This window comes from Rhododendron vialii, chromosome 13a, assembly GCF_030253575.1.
Source record: "Rhododendron vialii isolate Sample 1 chromosome 13a, ASM3025357v1".
Lineage (NCBI taxonomy): Eukaryota > Viridiplantae > Streptophyta > Magnoliopsida > Ericales > Ericaceae > Rhododendron > Rhododendron vialii.
The window spans coordinates 24,787,270-24,805,131 of record NC_080569.1 but is presented as its reverse complement, the minus strand read 5'-3'; the positions used below and the strand labels follow the sequence as shown (position 1 = coordinate 24,805,131).

The 17,862-nt window shown below is 39.4% G+C and overlaps 2 protein-coding genes and 1 long non-coding RNA gene across 3 annotated transcripts; 2 read left to right on the top strand and 1 right to left on the bottom strand.

Annotated features, from left to right (window-relative positions):
* Positions 1-286: 286 nt before the first annotated feature.
* On the bottom strand, positions 287-1,108 carry LOC131313125 (calcium-binding protein KRP1-like). Its single transcript, XM_058341251.1, has one exon. The coding sequence runs from the start codon at positions 823-825 to the stop codon at positions 490-492; it is 336 nt and encodes a 111-aa protein (XP_058197234.1). The 5' UTR covers positions 826-1,108; the 3' UTR covers positions 287-489.
* Positions 1,109-4,679: 3,571 nt separating this feature from the next.
* On the top strand, positions 4,680-6,656 carry LOC131313126 (uncharacterized). The gene is made up of 3 exons (XR_009196077.1): positions 4,680-5,150; positions 5,248-6,203; positions 6,499-6,656. It is a non-coding gene; the product is annotated as an uncharacterized LOC131313126 (long non-coding RNA).
* An 815-nt stretch (positions 6,657-7,471) lies between these two features.
* LOC131313122 (G-type lectin S-receptor-like serine/threonine-protein kinase At1g11330) lies at positions 7,472-10,969 on the top strand. Its single transcript, XM_058341247.1, has 7 exons — positions 7,472-8,902; positions 9,167-9,274; positions 9,367-9,569; positions 9,666-9,876; positions 10,049-10,286; positions 10,395-10,545; positions 10,659-10,969. The coding sequence occupies exons 1-7, from the start codon at positions 7,576-7,578 to the stop codon at positions 10,950-10,952; spliced, it is 2,532 nt and encodes an 843-aa protein (XP_058197230.1). The 5' UTR covers positions 7,472-7,575; the 3' UTR covers positions 10,953-10,969.
* Positions 10,970-17,862: the final 6,893 nt, after the last annotated feature.

The window sequence follows — 17,862 nt, the reverse complement described above, 5'->3', positions numbered from 1 at the left end:
CATGTTGTATGGTCTATAAATTGATGTAACTTCAGTATATATGGATATTTAAGAGTGAATGAAAAAAAAATAGCAGCTTTAAAAGTTCAAATTTGATTCATAAGATTAATTGCACGAACAACTAATGGGCATATGAAACATTTGCCTATTTATGCAGAAATGATGTTCTGCCTCAAAATATGATCCTCTGTCGATGAAGAGATGCTAACCTTGAACAGAATCGATGTTCTGCCTCAAACTATGATCCTCTATCTATGAAGAGATGCTAACCTTGAAAAGTCCTCAGTTAAATGGATACATTGAGAAATAAGATGTATTTAACAATGGTAATTACATAAAAGACCTACAAAAAAATGGATACATAATAGCTGGCTGGATGAAAAGAGCCGGGATACGATGGCGCGACACCTGATTATTTTAGTAAATATAGTAAGAATAATAAGATGTGGCATAAGACCTCGAGAATACAAGGAGAAAGTCTACATCACGTTAATTCATAACAGCTTCTTCCAGCCACCTTCTTGATCCATTCATCAGATCAGGACTAAGTCTAAACATAAGAACACAAAACTCCATCTGATTCAACTTCCCGTCCCCGTCCAAATCGCCTTCCTCAAGCATGCACATCAGCTCGTCGTCGCCCATCCCCTGCAACCCTAGCACGGCGGAATTCTTCCTCAAGCTCTCGAACGTGATGACTCCCTTCTCCCCATCCATCAACAGTCGAAACCCGTTACAGAGCTCGTCCATGAATCCTTCCGCACCTAGTTTTTCGATCATGACCGGAAAGAAGTCCTCGAACACAATGCCGGTTTTTGCTGCCATTGCCTAGAAATGCAAGCAAAAAAACACACGAGGAAATAATACTGGATGGTGAAATAGAAAGGAGCTAGGGTACTAAATAGGAGGATTGAAACAGAGGGGAGTTGAGGGGAGAAAGAGAGATGAAGGTGGGGATATTGCCAACGAAGGTACAGATAAGAGGCCAAATGAAAAGCTGTTTTTGTTTTTTGGGTATGTATTGGTGTTAGATTTTCATGGCTGTTTTCATGGGGGGAAAGAGGGTTTCTCTTTCCTAGAAATTGCATGGGAAAGTACCTTTGCAACGGTTGGTCTGGATGGGAACGGAATCGAATTAGATTGGACGGCAAATTTCTTAAAACTGCTATCAGCTATGTTAGCTTAGCTATGTATCTTTCGGCCAAGGGAGGAAACAAAGAAAGAAAGTTCTGCGTTCCCATCTGCGAGAAAATTGAAGCAAATTAATTGTGAGGGGGGGTTTCACTTAATTATGAGTCTATGACCACACATTTAATTTTCTGGACAATACGTACGTAGTTATATTTCTTGAATCATAAGCTTGTTAAGGGGAAAAAAAAATGAAAAATCAGAATGTAACTAGCACATAGAAGAGAGAAATCGATCACGTGACTGTTAATATTTAATCAACGTGGGTTTTTTTTTTTTTGTGGGCTATATTATGCTTAGCGAATTCTTAAAAATGAACACTTTGGATCATGTTAATAAATGCATTTGGAAAAATGGTTTTAATACCTTTAGTATCTTCTTAATTATGTAAGCCTTTTTAATTTAATAATTTCAATCCAAATTTTATATATCTTCTTGTCGTAACTAATTGATGAAAAACTAAACATTAACAATACCAACTATATAATCAATGTAGGATAAACTTAATCTTTTATATTTTAGACTTAGGAAATGAACAACCCTGATCATGGTTATGGATTCTAGGTGAGCGGCAATGGCCCAAAATTGACCGATAACGAAAATTTGACAAGAGCTCAAGCCCCTAATCTTGCCACCATCACAAATATGGATCAGATTTGATCTATCGATCAGATAGAATTCAAATCCGATCAGATCCTATAATAACTCAAATATGATCTAAATCCGACTTTCACAATTTTGCCAAGGGCAATCCGGATCAGAATTAGAGGTGTAAGGCCATCCACAGTGGTATAATCAAATGCCAATTGTTTTTAAAGTTAACAATGTTGTTGCAAAAGATCGCTCACAATGGTATAATCAAACTTAGCAACATCCTTAGAAATAATCAAATTTTAGGCTTTGAATAACCAAAACTAGCAATCTTTTTCAATAATCAAAATTTGTAAACCCTACACCACATAAGTTAACTAGTTCCAAAATTTGTATACACACGTGTTTCAACTGGTATTTTCTTTTTCTCTTCTTCGCCTACTCTTTTTTTTTTGGTAAAAAAAATAAAATTGAAGAATAAAAATTTTATGTAGCCAAGCTTCTTCGCCTACTCTATGTCTTCTTCACTTCACCCACAAACTATTTCTCTTTCTTTTCCTTCAAAAGTGAAACTCATCTCTCTCGATCATCGACAATTCAACTCATCGTCGCTGGATTAAGGTGTTTCACTCTTCTTTCCTGTTTCAATTCCCACCCCCCCCAAAAAAAAAAAAAAATCATAATAAGAGGAAAAGAAGTCACCGATTTTTTTTTTCCAAAATTAAGAGAGGGAATCGATATATTTTAACCCATAAAAACGTAAATTGAGGGAAGTGAATGACGGAAAATAGAGGGGGATAGAGAGTGAAATTATAGTGGATCCCATATTTTGATTATGGACTAGAAGTGACCATAGTGAAGCTTAACAATGTTAAGCTTAGAAACCTCTTAAATGAATAATCAAAAGCTGATGTGTCAACTTTTGATTATCCTTTTTTGATTATACCACTGTGGATGGCCTAATGTATAAGCTGAATTAGTACGTTGTTAAATTAAAGTGGTGTATTATCAGATCAGATCCGTTTATTTTTGGATTTTCAAATTCGGATCAAACGGATTATATTGAATATTCGTAGTTTGGATCGTGCGGGACCAAATTTGGATAAAAATCCAAATCCAATCCGGCCATTAACGCGCTTAGGTTCTGTTTGGATCTTGGAAAAAAAATGAAACTGATGAGAAAATTTTAAAAATTTACCTCGCCTTGTTTGGTTTCTAGAGAAAGAGAAGCAAAATTTCAAAGAAAGAAGTTCAACTTCCCCTCCAATTTTTTTTGAAATTCCCTTCTAATTACTCTCTTAATTATTTTCCCTTCTTTTATACTCTGCACTATTTCTCCAAACAAACAGAGCCTCTTATAATTATTTCCCGGGGGAATAATAATGTCAAAATTATTTTTGTTGGTGTCAAAACTCTAGTGCACAAAAGACTTGTATCATGTGCAATGTACAAGACTTTTATGTATTAAAGTTTTAGCACTAATAAAAACAATTTTGACATAAAAAAATAATTTTGACATTATCTCCCTTCATTTTTTGTAGGTTCCAAACACAGTCTTCCCAACTCTCAGCCCCTCTCTCCTGCCTTGGTAGCTTCTCCTGAAGTATCCCCTTTTTCGCTGTATTTCAAAAGTTACAATGGAAATCAAGGACAGGTACGCGTTACGACCCAAAGTCTCAAACTTCAATGATACGGGTTTCACCACATGTCTCCTAATTCGAGAAGCTGAGAAGGGGTTCCACTTTCTAAAAAAAACAGAAGTTTTAGAAAATGATGGTAATTTTAAGTTCGAAAATTATGTCTTTACGCAAATAATTTTTCTATCAATTTGGATCTTATTTAATAGATCCCATTGAAATCTTTTAAACGGTGCAAAATAAAAATAAAAATCTTTTCTCATTTTCATTATATTTGAGCTTGAAATTACTTTTTTTTTGAAAAAGAAAATTTTGAAAGAAGCGGAAGGGGGTCTGATTCTATTTCAAACAATCATATCGGTAGACATGTCAACAGGTAAAGCTTAAGCCAAAATCGTTGCTAAAAGTAGGTGGGTATGTATTTTTGTATACCTGAACATGTGAGTAAGTTGGAACCATTTATGGGTTATGAAATTGAAGGGGTCTGTTTCCCACGCAATGGACAATGATTCGATCCTTCGGGTCACACCGCAAGAAAGTTGTTCTTGTAAATTCCTTAGTCCAGTGTGGATGGCCCAGCTTCGACCGGACAAGAGAGGGGATCAGTCTGAGGTGCGCGTAAGCGACCATCGAAACAGACAAAAAGAAAAAAGATTACAGGAATTTTGGTCTGCTAAGTGCTAAGTTATTATGTATGAAGTTGGTTGTGGGAAGAATCGTTTAGGAATTTTGATATTATTGAAAATCAAGGAGGTGAATTTCTTTGGGCCTAATCATCTGGACAAAACTATTGCTCCCGATATTTGAGTTATGCAGGCTGATAAGCAAATTGATCTACTAGAATTTTAGGTCGTTAAAAGCTAGTTCTAGACCAACTTATTGCATAAACAGACCAAGCTTCAATATCTTTTAAAGTTCCTTGAGCATTCAAATAAACAAAGTTTGAACTTCCTACTACTCGGTTATGCTAGATGGATTCACAACTTCCGAATAACTCAAGATTTGCTAGTGATCAGTCCATCATAGCTCGTTTGAGATCGACTTATCTAGTAAACAAGTCAAGCTGACCATATTATTGGAGTTTATTTTCAGTGTTCTAAAACAAGGTATTCCTCACCGAGTACTCGCTCCAAGGTGCCTGGTTGAGGCGACTAATCCCTACTCGGTGGGCATTACTCACCGACTACTCACCGACTAACGCCGAGTACTCGCTCCAAGGTGCCTGGCCGAGCGAGTACCGAGTAGCGAGCTCTAGAACATTGCTTTTTTTCAAATCAACCACTGCTTGCTTGGTTTTCTCTTTTTTTGAGAAGGCACCGCTCGCTTGTTGCTAGCTCGTTTATTAGACTAAGAGCTTGGTTATGTACCATATTGCCCAGGGTGTGTGCCTTGTCCATTGTATACTAGTCATCAATATGGTTTTAGACCTTGCTGTTGATGATTGTTTTTGCTTAAATGCTTGTTTGATTGGCCGATTTGCCAAGTACAAAACCTGCATCTGTAGATCAGACTTGCCTGATTATATTATAGAGCTGATATCCATTCAAATACAATTAACAGATCACCTAGTGAGACTTGTCGTGTAATATGATATTTAGGATATATCATGATATATCTTAGTAATTTATAACTGCAATAGCCAATCCAGGGCATTGCCTTTCCTGAATTTGGCATGGCAAGGATTTTTGGAGGTGATGAATAGCGAGCCAATACCAGAAGGATTGTCGAATCCTAGTAAGTAGATGCCACTTGCTAAAGACCAAAAAATCATACTTACTGTATTGCAACTATTCTGTCTTGTGGTGATCAAATTTAATTTGACATGGTGCAGCAGCTATATGCTCTTGAATATGCAATAGACGTGAGGTTTCCAGATAAATCTGATGTATTCAGCTTTGGGGTGTTGTTCCTTGAGATAGCAAGTGGATGACGGAACACCAGTTTCTTCAATGATGAGCCATCTTTCATTCTAGGGTATGTAAGTTCACTTTGATCATTTCCATTACCTAGTTTTCTGATAATTCAAGGTTTGTCAACAGCCGAGGTTTAATTTCTAATTTCATGTCACTACTGATATTTCTAGTATAGAACCTGTGGAACGATGACAACACTGTGACACTGTTAAATCAATGTACATCATATCATGGCTTTCAACTGGCAATCGGGAGATGCATACAAGTGGGACTATTGTGTGTGAAAAAATTTGCAATTTGTTAGAACTTGTGGCTCATATGTTAATATGAAGAGGTACTAAGAAGTTCAAGAAAGAGGCCAGATGCCGAAGCGGAGAGGAGTGGAGGCATCTGGCCCATCACCGATGATCCAGTGGAGTGGATTGGGCCGAAGGCCCGTGGGTAGCCCCCCGCAGTATGGTACGGTACAGTCCAGGGGTATTTTTGGGATACAGGCCAAATACCAGATTAGGGTTAGAATAGAGTAGGTATAAATATTCTATGTCGTAAACCGCTGTTTCAGTTGATTGAATAAGAAACGACTGCCGCTCTCGCTCCCGTGGACGTGACCGGTATTGGGAAGCCACGTATATTCTGTGTGTTGATTTCTTTACTATTTTCTATTCGCATATCGTGTGTGTGTGTTTCAGTCCTATACAATTGATAGGCCTAACATATCAGCAGTCTTTTCTATGCTAAGCAGAAAAAGTGCATGTCTTCCCAAGCCAAAGCAGCCTGCATTTACTCAACCGTCCGGCTTCAGTAGGAAGATGGTCTTCACGACAAAGCCATCATAGGTGTTCTGCAAATGCTTTTAAACCTACGTTTGTTAAAAGTGCTGCTATACGTACCGATAGCAACCGGAGACGGCCTCGGTGGGCCCACTCCGGCCACCGGACGGCCGATCCGAACAGCCCAAAAATTCTATAAAAAAAAATGGGGTGCTTGGATCGAGCACCCTACACGCATTGGATGCAGTTGATTCCCGCTCAGCCCCCTCGTGTTTTTTTATAGAATTTTTGGACGGCTCGGATTCGGCCATTTGGTGGCCTGAGTGGGCCCGCCGAGGCCGTCGGTACGATCTCGGTCCGGTTTCCGTCGGTACCAATATCTTTACTGGTTTGTTAAAGCCAGATAGTGTCTGAGATGTGGAGATGATATCCTTTTAATTTCTTTCATGTACAACGGGTATGTGTTCACGTCAATTGTATATGAGTTGTGCAACTCTGTACATCGGTTTCGTTTTTAATAAAAGTAGTAAAGTTTGCATATGAGTTGTGCAACTATGTACATCGGTTTCGTTTTTAATAAAAGTAGTAAAGTTTGCGGACCTTTATGTTCCTAAACAAGTACTTTTGTTATAATAGGAAGGAATTGCAAGGCAATTCTGTGTGTGTGTGTGTGTGTGTGTGAATGATAAGGCTTGCTGCTATTGTTGAATAATGGTTTGCTACTTTTTGGTTGTTTGGGTAGACTCCTTCCTCCTTGCTTTCTGGCTACTTTTCTTAATTTGCCTTCGTTCCAAGGAAGTTTCTTAGACATTTTGCCCTCCGCAATTTTAGTTCTTTTCGATTAATCTATTCATGTATCTATTTGTTTCTATAAGGAGTTTGAAGTTTCAAAAGTTATAGATAGTACTTCGTACCATAGAAAATTACAGAATTGAAAATCCAAGGACATTCAAATATGATGCATTCTTTGACCATTCTGCAGTTGAATGTTTTAGCAAACAGCCCCAAACCTAGAAAACCATCAAATGGAGTAGGTGGCTCATGGACTTAATTCAAGCTGATGAAAACCAGCTTCTTGGCTAGTTGAAGTAAGTTCGTTCAGATGATAAAGTAGACGACGGATCAGACAGCTTGTGCAAGGGATTTCAAACTAGCTTCTCGAAATATCTGTCCTGCCAAGAAACTCAATCAATAAGTGATTGACATGTTTATAAAGCCAAACAAAAGATATTGGGGCACTTTTCCCGAGCACCTGATCCGCTTGAAAAGAGTACCGGCCGGAAAGTCAGATTGTCTATTGCACCCCTTGCCTCGATCATCCCGTTGAGGACCTGTGCCATAAAATTCTTCATCCTATTCTGGGGTGGATTTGTCCAGACCTTACATGACTTTCCAGTTCATAATGCTACAGCAGTGGCTATAGTACCAATATCATACAAGTACAAAAAGAAAAAGGGTACGAAATAGCCATAGCGGATGCATCGGATCATAATTTCTAATCCACCACGACGGAGCAGTGAACAAGGTATGGGACTCATCATCTGCAACCGTGCAACACCATTTCTTGAGGTCCTTATTCTCTTCTTTTCTTGTTTTCTTCCGAAGTTTGGCATTGCTGTGGACACAATTACATCCACACAACCCATCACTGATCCTGAAAGTATAATATCCAGCAACAATGGTTTTCAACTTGGATTTTTCAGCCCTATTAACACCACCAGTAGGTATGTTGGCATATGGTATAACGACATCCAATTGAGAACCGTGGTATGGATAGCAAATAGAGACAGACCTCTCACTGATTCTTCCGGGACTCTGATTCTATCTGACGATGGGAACTTATTGATTTTAAGCGGACAGAAACAGATTATTTGGTCATCTAATGTTTCATACCCTATGCCTGTGGTGAATTCTAGTGCCCAGCTGTTAGACTCTGGTAACCTTGTCATCCGAGATGACTCTGATGGTACAACAATTTGGGAGAGTTTTCAATATCCTTCAGACTCGTTTTTACAGAGGATGAAACTTGGCAGTGATGTGAAGATGAAATCATGGAAAAGCTCTTCTGATCCATCTGTCGGAACTTTTTCTGCTGGTCTTAATTCCTTAACAATTCCCGAAATGTATGTATGGAATGGTAGTCATCCCTATTGGCGGAGTGGTCCTTGGAACGGTCAAATCTTTATTGGCGTACCATCCATGATCTCCATATATAAAAATGGTTTTACCATTGTTCCCGACGACGAGGGAACTGCGTATGTCACTTTCAATAGTGGAACCGAGTCTCTAATACTATTCATTCTCCTGAATCATGATGGAACCCTTATGGAGAAGATTAATCAAGGGAAGCAGGAATGGGAGGTTTCATGGTTCGCTCCAAAGACAGACTGTGATGTTTATGCTAAGTGTGGGCCATTTGGAAGCTGCAATTCAAAGGATTCACCAATTTGCTCGTGTTTGAGGGGGTTTGAACCAACAAATGAAGAGGAATGGAATAGAGAGAATTTTACTGGTGGGTGTGTGAGGAGGACACCTTTGCCGTGTGAGAGAAATGGCAGTAGCAACCTAGAGAAAAAAGATCGGTTTTTGAAGCTGACGACGATGAAAGTGCCAGAGTTGGCAGAATGGGTTTCTGTTCCAGAGAATGAGTGTGAAAACCAATGCTTAATGAATTGTTTGTGTACAGCTTATGCATATTACCAGGGCATCGGGTGCATGTCATGGAGTGGAAACTTAGTTGACATTCAGAAATTTTCAACTGATGGGGCAGATCTTTACATTCGCGTGACATATTCAGAGCTGGGTAATATATTGTATTTTCTAATCCATAATCCTAGTTCCCTGAGTAACTTCTCTGTGTGCTTCCACTTATTATTCTTTTGGTTTGAGCATTTGATTGTCTTTTTACTTGTATTTCTGAAGAATTTGAAGTCATTTATATTTCCTTTCTTTTTGTAAACATGCTAGCCATGTGGAACTTTTGGATGATTCTCAGAATACTTGGGATTGGTTTACCTGCGTTTGGTAATTTTGACCTTACTCTTGTTATGTTTTTTATATTTCACAGATGAAAAGAGGAACCTGAAATTTCTCACTGCCGCTTCAGTGATCATTGGATCAATAATCATGGCAATATGTGCATACTTTGCATGGATGTGGATGGCCAAACAAAAAGGTACTGACAATTACTGTTGTGAGAGCTGAGAACTTGTGAAAGCATTTGCTATTACTGTGTAGTAAATAACCGACAACCACCTCTTGAACCAGGAATGACGAAAAAAAGGTGGTTTAACCTTGAGAAACAGTCATTATCTCCAGAATACTCAACTGAAACCTCGATTGAAGATAATATGAACCAAGTTAAACTTGAAGAAGTACCCGTGTTCAAGTTTGAGAAGCTGCTAATTGCAACGGGAAATTTTGACAAGCAAAATAAACTCGGACAGGGTGGTTTTGGTTTGGTGTACAAGGTAATTGTTTGTTTTTTCATGCTTGGAAAAATGTATGGTACTGAAGATTGTTGTTGTGATGTAGAAAAGAAAAATCCTATCTTGTGATTGTTTCAGGGGAAATTACATGATGGACAAGAAATAGCTGTCAAGAGGCTTTCAAGATCCTCTGAACAAGGGCTAGAGGAGTTTATGAATGAGGTTGTTGTGATTTCTAAACTCCAACACCGCAATCTTGTTAGACTCCTTGGCTGCTGTGTAGAAGGAGATGAAAAGATGTTGATCTATGAATACATGCCAAATAAAAGCTTGGATGCATTTCTCTTTGGTTAGTCTGATCACCTCAGCTTTGGCAGTTAACTCATTATATTAGTGATACATTATATCCATTATACCCCCCAAAGTGTTTTGCAATTTTTATATCTCGCCTCACTATCATGATTTCAATTTCCTTGAATCTTTCACTCGGTCATTCTTGTTTTGAATCGATCTTCTTTCAGATCCACACAAACAAGAGCTCCTAGATTGGGGTAAACGGCTCAATATCATCGAGGGGATAAGTAGGGGGCTCCTCTACCTTCATAGGGATTCTAGATTAAGAATCATTCATCGAGATTTGAAGGCAAGTAACATTTTGCTAGATGAACAGCTAAACCCAAAAATTTCAGATTTTGGTATGGCAAGGATTTTTGGAGGCAATGAAGATCAAGCCAATACGAGAAGGGTTGTTGGAACATAGTAAGTAGATGCGACGACCTTAAAACAAAAAAAGAGTTCTTACTATGTTAACCTTTTCTCTCTTGTGTGTTGATAAAATGTAATCAAATCAATTTTGCCATGATGCAGTGGTTATATGGCTCCTGAATATGCAATGCTGGGGAGGTTTTCAGAGAAATCCGATGTATTCAGCTTTGGGGTGTTGTTATTAGAGATTGTAACCGCAAGGCGGAACACAAGTTTTTATGATGATGAGCAATCTTTGAGCCTTTTAGCATATGTAAGTTCACTTGAGTCATTCGACTGACCTATTTTTCTAATTCCCAGCTTTTCTTCACAAATCATCCGTGAAAGATAATCTTCGTATATTTCGTATTGCTTGTCATATTTCAGGCATGGAGATTGTGGAATGAAGGCAATAGCGCGCTTCTCATAGATCCGAGGATAACTTGTCAAGACTTCCAAATGGAGATTTTGAGATGCATACATATTGGACTACTTTGTGTACAAGAATTTGCAATAGAGAGGCCTAACATGTCCACTGTTCTTTCTATGCTAGGTAGTGAAATTGCAAATCTTCCCAAGCCAAAGCAGCCTGCGTTTACTCAAAGGCCAGTGTTGTCTGAGAGACATTCTTCGCAACCTTGTACGAATGATTTAACTGTTACTATTGTTGAAGGCCGATGACGTGAGCTTCCTTGGGAAGATATCTTCTTCTTTCTCCTGTTCGTTTATATGGGGACTAAAACTGAAGTTTTGGACTAAAATTCAGCTTTTATAAAACTTAAAACCTAAAAATCATCTCCATAAGCTATCCAGACCTAGCATTGAGATTTTTAGAATTTCATTCTTTTTCCAGTTTTTCAAAATCTGTAGAATCCAAGAATCTGTTTTCTAGTAGAATTTTTTATAAACACTCAAAACTAATTTTGAAACATTAGAATCTGATTTTGCAAAAATATTTTTTTTTTGTAAACACCCAGAAAGTCCATTAAACTGCTTTTCTGCTTTTGGATTTGAAAATTCCTAGAAACTTCTAATTTGGCGTGATTGAATTATTCTGTCCACATGGTGTGATGTTTTATTTTAGAGGTGGCAAATGGACAGATTTGGACGGGTTAAAACTGGTCGTGGGTTGAATATGGGCAGGTTGAATACGGATCAATATTAGATGGGTTGAAATGGGTCTGTCAAATATGGGTCAAGTCATACCCAATTCCGACCCGATCGGACCCATTTTCCTTCCCTTTTTTTTTTTTTTTTGGTCTTAATAATCTTGCAGCACTTTTTTGTATTATTTTTAAACTTCGTGTTGGTTTCTATTCACCATTCCATTACAGCGCAAAATTACCAGTAAAATAAGAATGGGTAATTAAACAAAACCCACCGACAAAAATTAGTAAAATAATGCACAGATGAAATTTCCTCTCACATGTTCATTTAGGGTTCTGTGGTTTTGCTCCTTAATTTACAGCAAAAAAGAAGAAGAAGAAGAAAAAAAAACATCTTTCCAGAGCTACCGCTTTTGGTGAATTTACTGGATTGTGTACGAAAGATGTTTATCCAAAATGTTTTGCAAATTTAATGAAAAACAAAAGGTCTAGAAAGTACAAACACATTTTTAAAATACAACTGTGGATTCATGTGAATCTAACAGTTTTGACACAACCGTGTCCAGACTCCGGAGTTGTATTTTGAAGGTGTGTTTGTAGCATTGCCAATCGAATGAAATATCACACAGGTTATGGAAAACCATGTGCATGATGATATTGATGACACAGATTTGGGTTTTCTTAAATTCTACTAATACATTTCGAAATTGAAATTTCTTGATCTACTTTCGAAATTTGATGTTAGTTGGATTATTTCCCCAGCTCTTTCGTTATTATCCTTTGCAAAAATCCAAAATGAGAAAGAATAAAATAGATAGAAAAACAGATTTTCTAGACCTGTTCGTCGTTTTGGGATTTTGAATTTGAATTTATAGGTTATGAGTATTGTAGTGGCCCTGGGAATCGGGTTGGGACCATCCGCTGGGTAGGAGCCGTCCCCCATGATCGGAAAGGCTTCTCTGTCCTGCACCGGCCGCATGTCCCGAGACCTCCCCCGAGCCCCTTCCATGCATCGCTCGGTATAGACGCCGAGCCCGGTTCCGCGAGTTCCAAGAATCTCCTGGAGCTTCCTCAGTGAATAGCTCGGTAAGAAGCACCGTTCCAGGCCCCGCTCTGATCTAGCGGTCCGGGTGGAGGCTTGTCCCCGAACGCCCGGGCCCATGTCCGACAAGGGCATTGCCACGCCAAGGGGGGCCCAAACGGTTACAAGAAGATAATCATTGAGGCTGATCATGTGTTCCGTAACTGCCTTATCTCGTACGTCACCTATGACGTTACCCGAGGTGATTACCGGAATGTGACCCTCACGCGCTTACTTTGGGACCAAGTCAAGCAAGATCTATAAATAAGAGAGGATAGCCACTTTAACAGATAAGTCATTCCACCCTAACCCTAGCCTCTCCTTCATCTCTTGAGATCTAACTTGATCGTCGAAGGGTCACTGGGCAACCAATCGCCCTAGTGACTTTGAGCAGCCTCGGCGAAGGACCGGCGGAGTGAACCAGAGAGAAGGAGGAGGCTCCAACTCGATCCAGATCCCAATTAACAGAACCCCCACATTTGGCGACTCTGCTGGGGATCTGATCGACCTCACCCTCTTCCCCCTCTCTAGATAAAAGCTTCCTTTCCACAGCCCTTGCTCAGAAATGGTGATGGTGCAGGACGACGGTGGCGCAACCAGAGGCATCGGGCCGCTCGGAGCCCTCACACTTGGCTCCGAGGACCCCCACGCCACCGTCAAGTAGCACGTCTCTATCATCGCCACCCCCATCGGAACCAGCTTGGTGGCTCCGCATGCAGGGCCTTCCAGTGAGGTCACAGCTACATCCACCACCTTGAAGACAAGATCGACAAGCTGACAGCAATCGTGGAGCAAGACCGTCACGTCTGGGACGAGTTGGCAGACATCAAATGCCTTCTTCACATGTCCCCTTCTCGCTCCAAAGGAAGCGGCGGACGGTGGAGCCATCGGAACCCGTCTCATGGCAACGACAGGACCTGCCACCAAAACCAACAGCTGAGGCCGTCGGCGAAGGATTGCCTCAACCCTCCCCCGAAAATGGCCCATGACAGAAAGACGGGTGGCCATGACGGATGCCGACGTTCCTGGTCCCCCAAAGAGAACGGAGCGCACCCGTCGGCCTTCACACGGCTCAGCAGCGTTTCGGCCTCCTCCACTCACCCCGTCCGAAGGAGTGGCGGACATACTCAACCCACACCCAGTTTCACAAAGGTCGCCGGGAAGGACGATAGCATTTTGGAGATCAAGATGAAGGGGTGCCGGGAGCACCTCAAGAATGGGTGAGAAAAGAGCCCGGCGACCGAGCACCTCGAGCAAGGTGGGGGCACGGAGGTGCACCACCATCAAGATAGCTGCGGGTTTGGTGACTATCGGTGTCATCGCGAACACACCCTGATCGATCATGGTTAATTGACGAAAAATTAACAAATGCGATTTTTTTTGAATAAAGACAAAAAAATAGGCAAAATAGATTATTAAGCCGAATGAGTATTTTAGACATATGAACAACCCTGATCATGGTTATGGATTCCGGGTGAGCGGCAATGGCCCAAAATTGACCGATCACAAAAATTTGACGAGAGCTCAAGCCCCTAACCTTGCCACCTTCACAAATATGGATCAGATTTGTTCTATCAATCTAATAGAATTCGAATCCGAACAAATCCCGTAAATAACTCAAATATGATCTAAATCCGACTTTCACAATTTTGCCAAGGGCAATCCGGATCAGAATTAGACGTGTAATGTGTAAGCTGAATTAGTGCTTTGTTAAAATAAATTGGTGTATTACCGGATCAGATCCGTTAATTTTTGGATTTTTGAATTCGGATCAAACGTATTATATTGAATATTTCTAGTCTGGATTGTGTGGGACCAAATTTGGATAAAAATCCAAAACCAATCCGGCCATTAACGGGCTTAGGCTCCGTTTGGATCTTTGAAAAAGAAATGAAAATTATGAAAAAAAATTAAAAATTTACCTCCCCTTGTTTGGTTTCAGATAAAGTTTCAAAGAAAAAAGTTCAACTTCCACTGTTCCACTCCAAATTTTCTTACCTCCCCTTGTTTGGTTTCAGATAAATTTTCAAAGAAAGAAGTTCAACTTCCCCTCCAATTTTTCTTGAAATTTCCTTCTAATTTCTCTCCTAATTATTTTCCCTTTTTTTATACTATTTCTCCAAACAAACAGAGCCTCTTATTATTATTTCCCCCCTTCATTTTCAATCATTTTCCTAGGTTCCAAACACAGCCCAATCCCAACTCTCAGCCCCTCTCCTGCCCTTGGTAGCTTCTCCTGAAGTATCCCCTTTTTCTATGTATTTTTTAAAGTTACAATGGAAATCAAGGACAGGCACGCGTTAAGACCCAAAATCTCAAACTTGAATGATACGGGTTTCGTCACCAGATTTCTCCTAATTCGAGAAGCTGATTCTGTTTCAAATATTCATATCAGTAGACATGTCAACAGGTAAGCTTAAGCCAAAATCGTTGCTTAAAATAGGTGGGTATGTATTTATGTATACCTGAACATGTGGGTAAAGTTGGAACCATATATGGGTTATGAAATTGGAGGAATTTTAGCACACTAGTTCAATGATTGGTGGGTCCCCTCTCTACACAATTGATTGTTGGGGTCACAGCGCAAGAAAGTAATTTCTTGAAAATTTTTTAATCCCGGTGTAGATGGTCTGTCTTTGACATGTAAGCCAGGCCGGACAACCCTGATTGTCGAAACGATATATATATATATATATATATATATATATATATATATATATATATTGAGCTATTCGGATCATCAAAATTCGATCAAAAAGGGAGGTGCGGACTTGATCCGGACTGTGTGTCGGTCCGGTTCCTATCCACACATTTTCCCGGCCGCACCTCCCCTTTCCTGATCGAATTTCGAAGATCCGAGCCGCTCAATGTGTTCAGAACGTGATTTTATGGGTACCCGCGAGAAATCAGCAAAAAAAACACCCGGAAGGGCTTGATTTGAGCAATTTTTTATTGAACCGTTCAATAAAATACAAACAAAAACTGTTCGGATGAAACCCTTGCTGAGCATTTTTTTTGCCGATATCTCACGAGTACCTTTAAAATCACGTTCTGATCACATTGAGTTGTTCGGATCATCAAAATTCGATCAAAAAAGGGAGGTGCGGACGGGAAGGGGTGTGGACTTGATCCGGACTATGTGTATATATATATATATTGGGAATTTTGGTCTGCTTAAGTTATAAGTAATATATGAAGTTGGTTGTGGGAAGAATCGTTTAGGAATGTTGATATTATTGAAAGTCAAGGACGTGAATTTCTTTGGGCCTAATCATCTGGACAAAACTATTGCTAATTTGCTACCGCTATTTCAGTTATGCAGACTGAAAAACAAATTAATCTACTAGAATTTTAGATCGTTAAAAGCTAGTTCTAGATCAACTTAATGCATAAACAGACTAAAGTTCCTTAAGCATTCATATAAGCAAAGTTTGAACTTCCTACCATCGGTTATGCTAGATAGACTTACAATTTTTGAGTAATTCAAGCTACTCAAGATTTGCTTGTGATCAATCCATCAAAGCTCGTTTGAGGTTGACTCATCTAGTAAACAAGTCAAGCTGACCATATTTGTGGAACTTATTTTCGAATCAAACTTTAACAATCCACTGCTTGCTTGGTTTTTTCTTTTTTTGAGAAGGCACTGCTCGCTTGTTGCTATCTCGTCTATTAGACTAAGAGCCTGGTTATGTACCATATTGCCCAGGGTGTGTGCCTTGTCCATTGTATACCAGTTATTAATATGATTTAAACCTTACTGTTGATGACTGTTTTTGCTTACATACATGTTTGATTGGCCAATTTGTCGAGTACAAAACCTGCATCTGTAGATCAGGCTTGCCTGACTATATTATAGAGCTGATATCCATTCAAATACAATTAACAGATCATGATATTTAGGATGTATCATGATATATCTTAGTAAGTTATAACTGCAATAACCAATCCAGGGCATTGCCTTTCCAGAATTTGGCATGAGAAGGATCTTTGGAAGCGATGAATAGCGAGCCAATACCAGAAGGATTGTCGAAACCTAGTAAGTAGATGCCACTTGCTAAAGAAGAAAAAATCGTACTTACTGTACTGTAACTACTCTGTCTTGTGGTGATCAAATTTTATTTGACATGGTGTAGCGGCTATATGGCTCCTGAATATGCAATAGACGTGAGGTGTCCAGATAAATCTGATGTATTCAGCTTCGGGGTGTTGTTCCTTGAGATAGTAAGTGGAATAGTGGATGACGGAACACCAGTTTCTTCAATGATGAGAAATCTTTGAGCCTTTTAGGATATGGAAGTTCACTTTGATCTTTTCCATTACCTAGTTTTCTGATTCTTCAGGTTTGTCAACAGCTGAGGTTTAATTTCTAATTTCATGTCACTACTGATATTTCTGGTATAGAACCTGTGGAATTATGACAACACTGGCACTGTTAAATCAATAGTACATCAAATCATGGCTTTCAACTGGCAATCGGGAGATGCATACAAGTGGGAATATTGTTTGTGAAAGAATTTGCAATTGATAGGCTTAACATATCAGCAGTCTTTTCTATGCTAATTAGAAAAAGTGCATGTCATCCCAAGCCAAAGCAGTCTGCATTTACTCAACCGTCCAGCTTCAGTAGAAAGACAGTCATCACGACAATGCCATCACAGGTGTTCTACAAATGCTTTTAAACCTACGTTTGTTGAAGCCAGATAGTGTCTGAGATGTTGAGATGGTATCTTTTTAATTTCTTTCATGTACAATGGGTATGTGTTCACATCAATTGTATATGAGCTGTGCAACTATGTACATCGGTTCGGTTTTGTTTTTAATAAAAGTAGTAAAGTTTGCAGACCTATATGCTCCTAAACAAGTATTTTTGTAATAATTGAAAGAAATTGCAAATTCTCTCTCTCTCTCTCTCTCTCTCTCTCTCTCTCTCTCTCTCTATGAAAAGAGCTTGCTGCTATTGTTGAATAATGGTATTTGGTTGTTTGGGTAGGTTCCTTCTTCCTTCCTCCTGCTTTCTAGCTACTTTTCTTAATTTGTCTTCATTCCAAGGAAGTTTCCCCGCAATTTTAGTGTTTTTCGATTAATCCATTCATGTATCTATTTGTTTCTATAAGGAGTTTGAATTTTCAAAAGTTATAGATAGTATCATAGAAAATTACTTAATTGAAAATCCAACGACATTCAAATATGATGCATTCTTTGACCATTCTACAGTTGAATGTTTTAGCAAACAGCCCCACACCAAGAAAACCAACAAATGGAGTGGGTGGCTCATGGACTTGATTCAAGCTGATGAAACCCAGCATCTTGGCTAGTTGAAGTAAGATTGTTCAGATGATAAAAAAGACGACGGATCAAACAGCTTGTGCAAGGGATTTGCCCAAGGCTTCCTCAAACTAGCTTC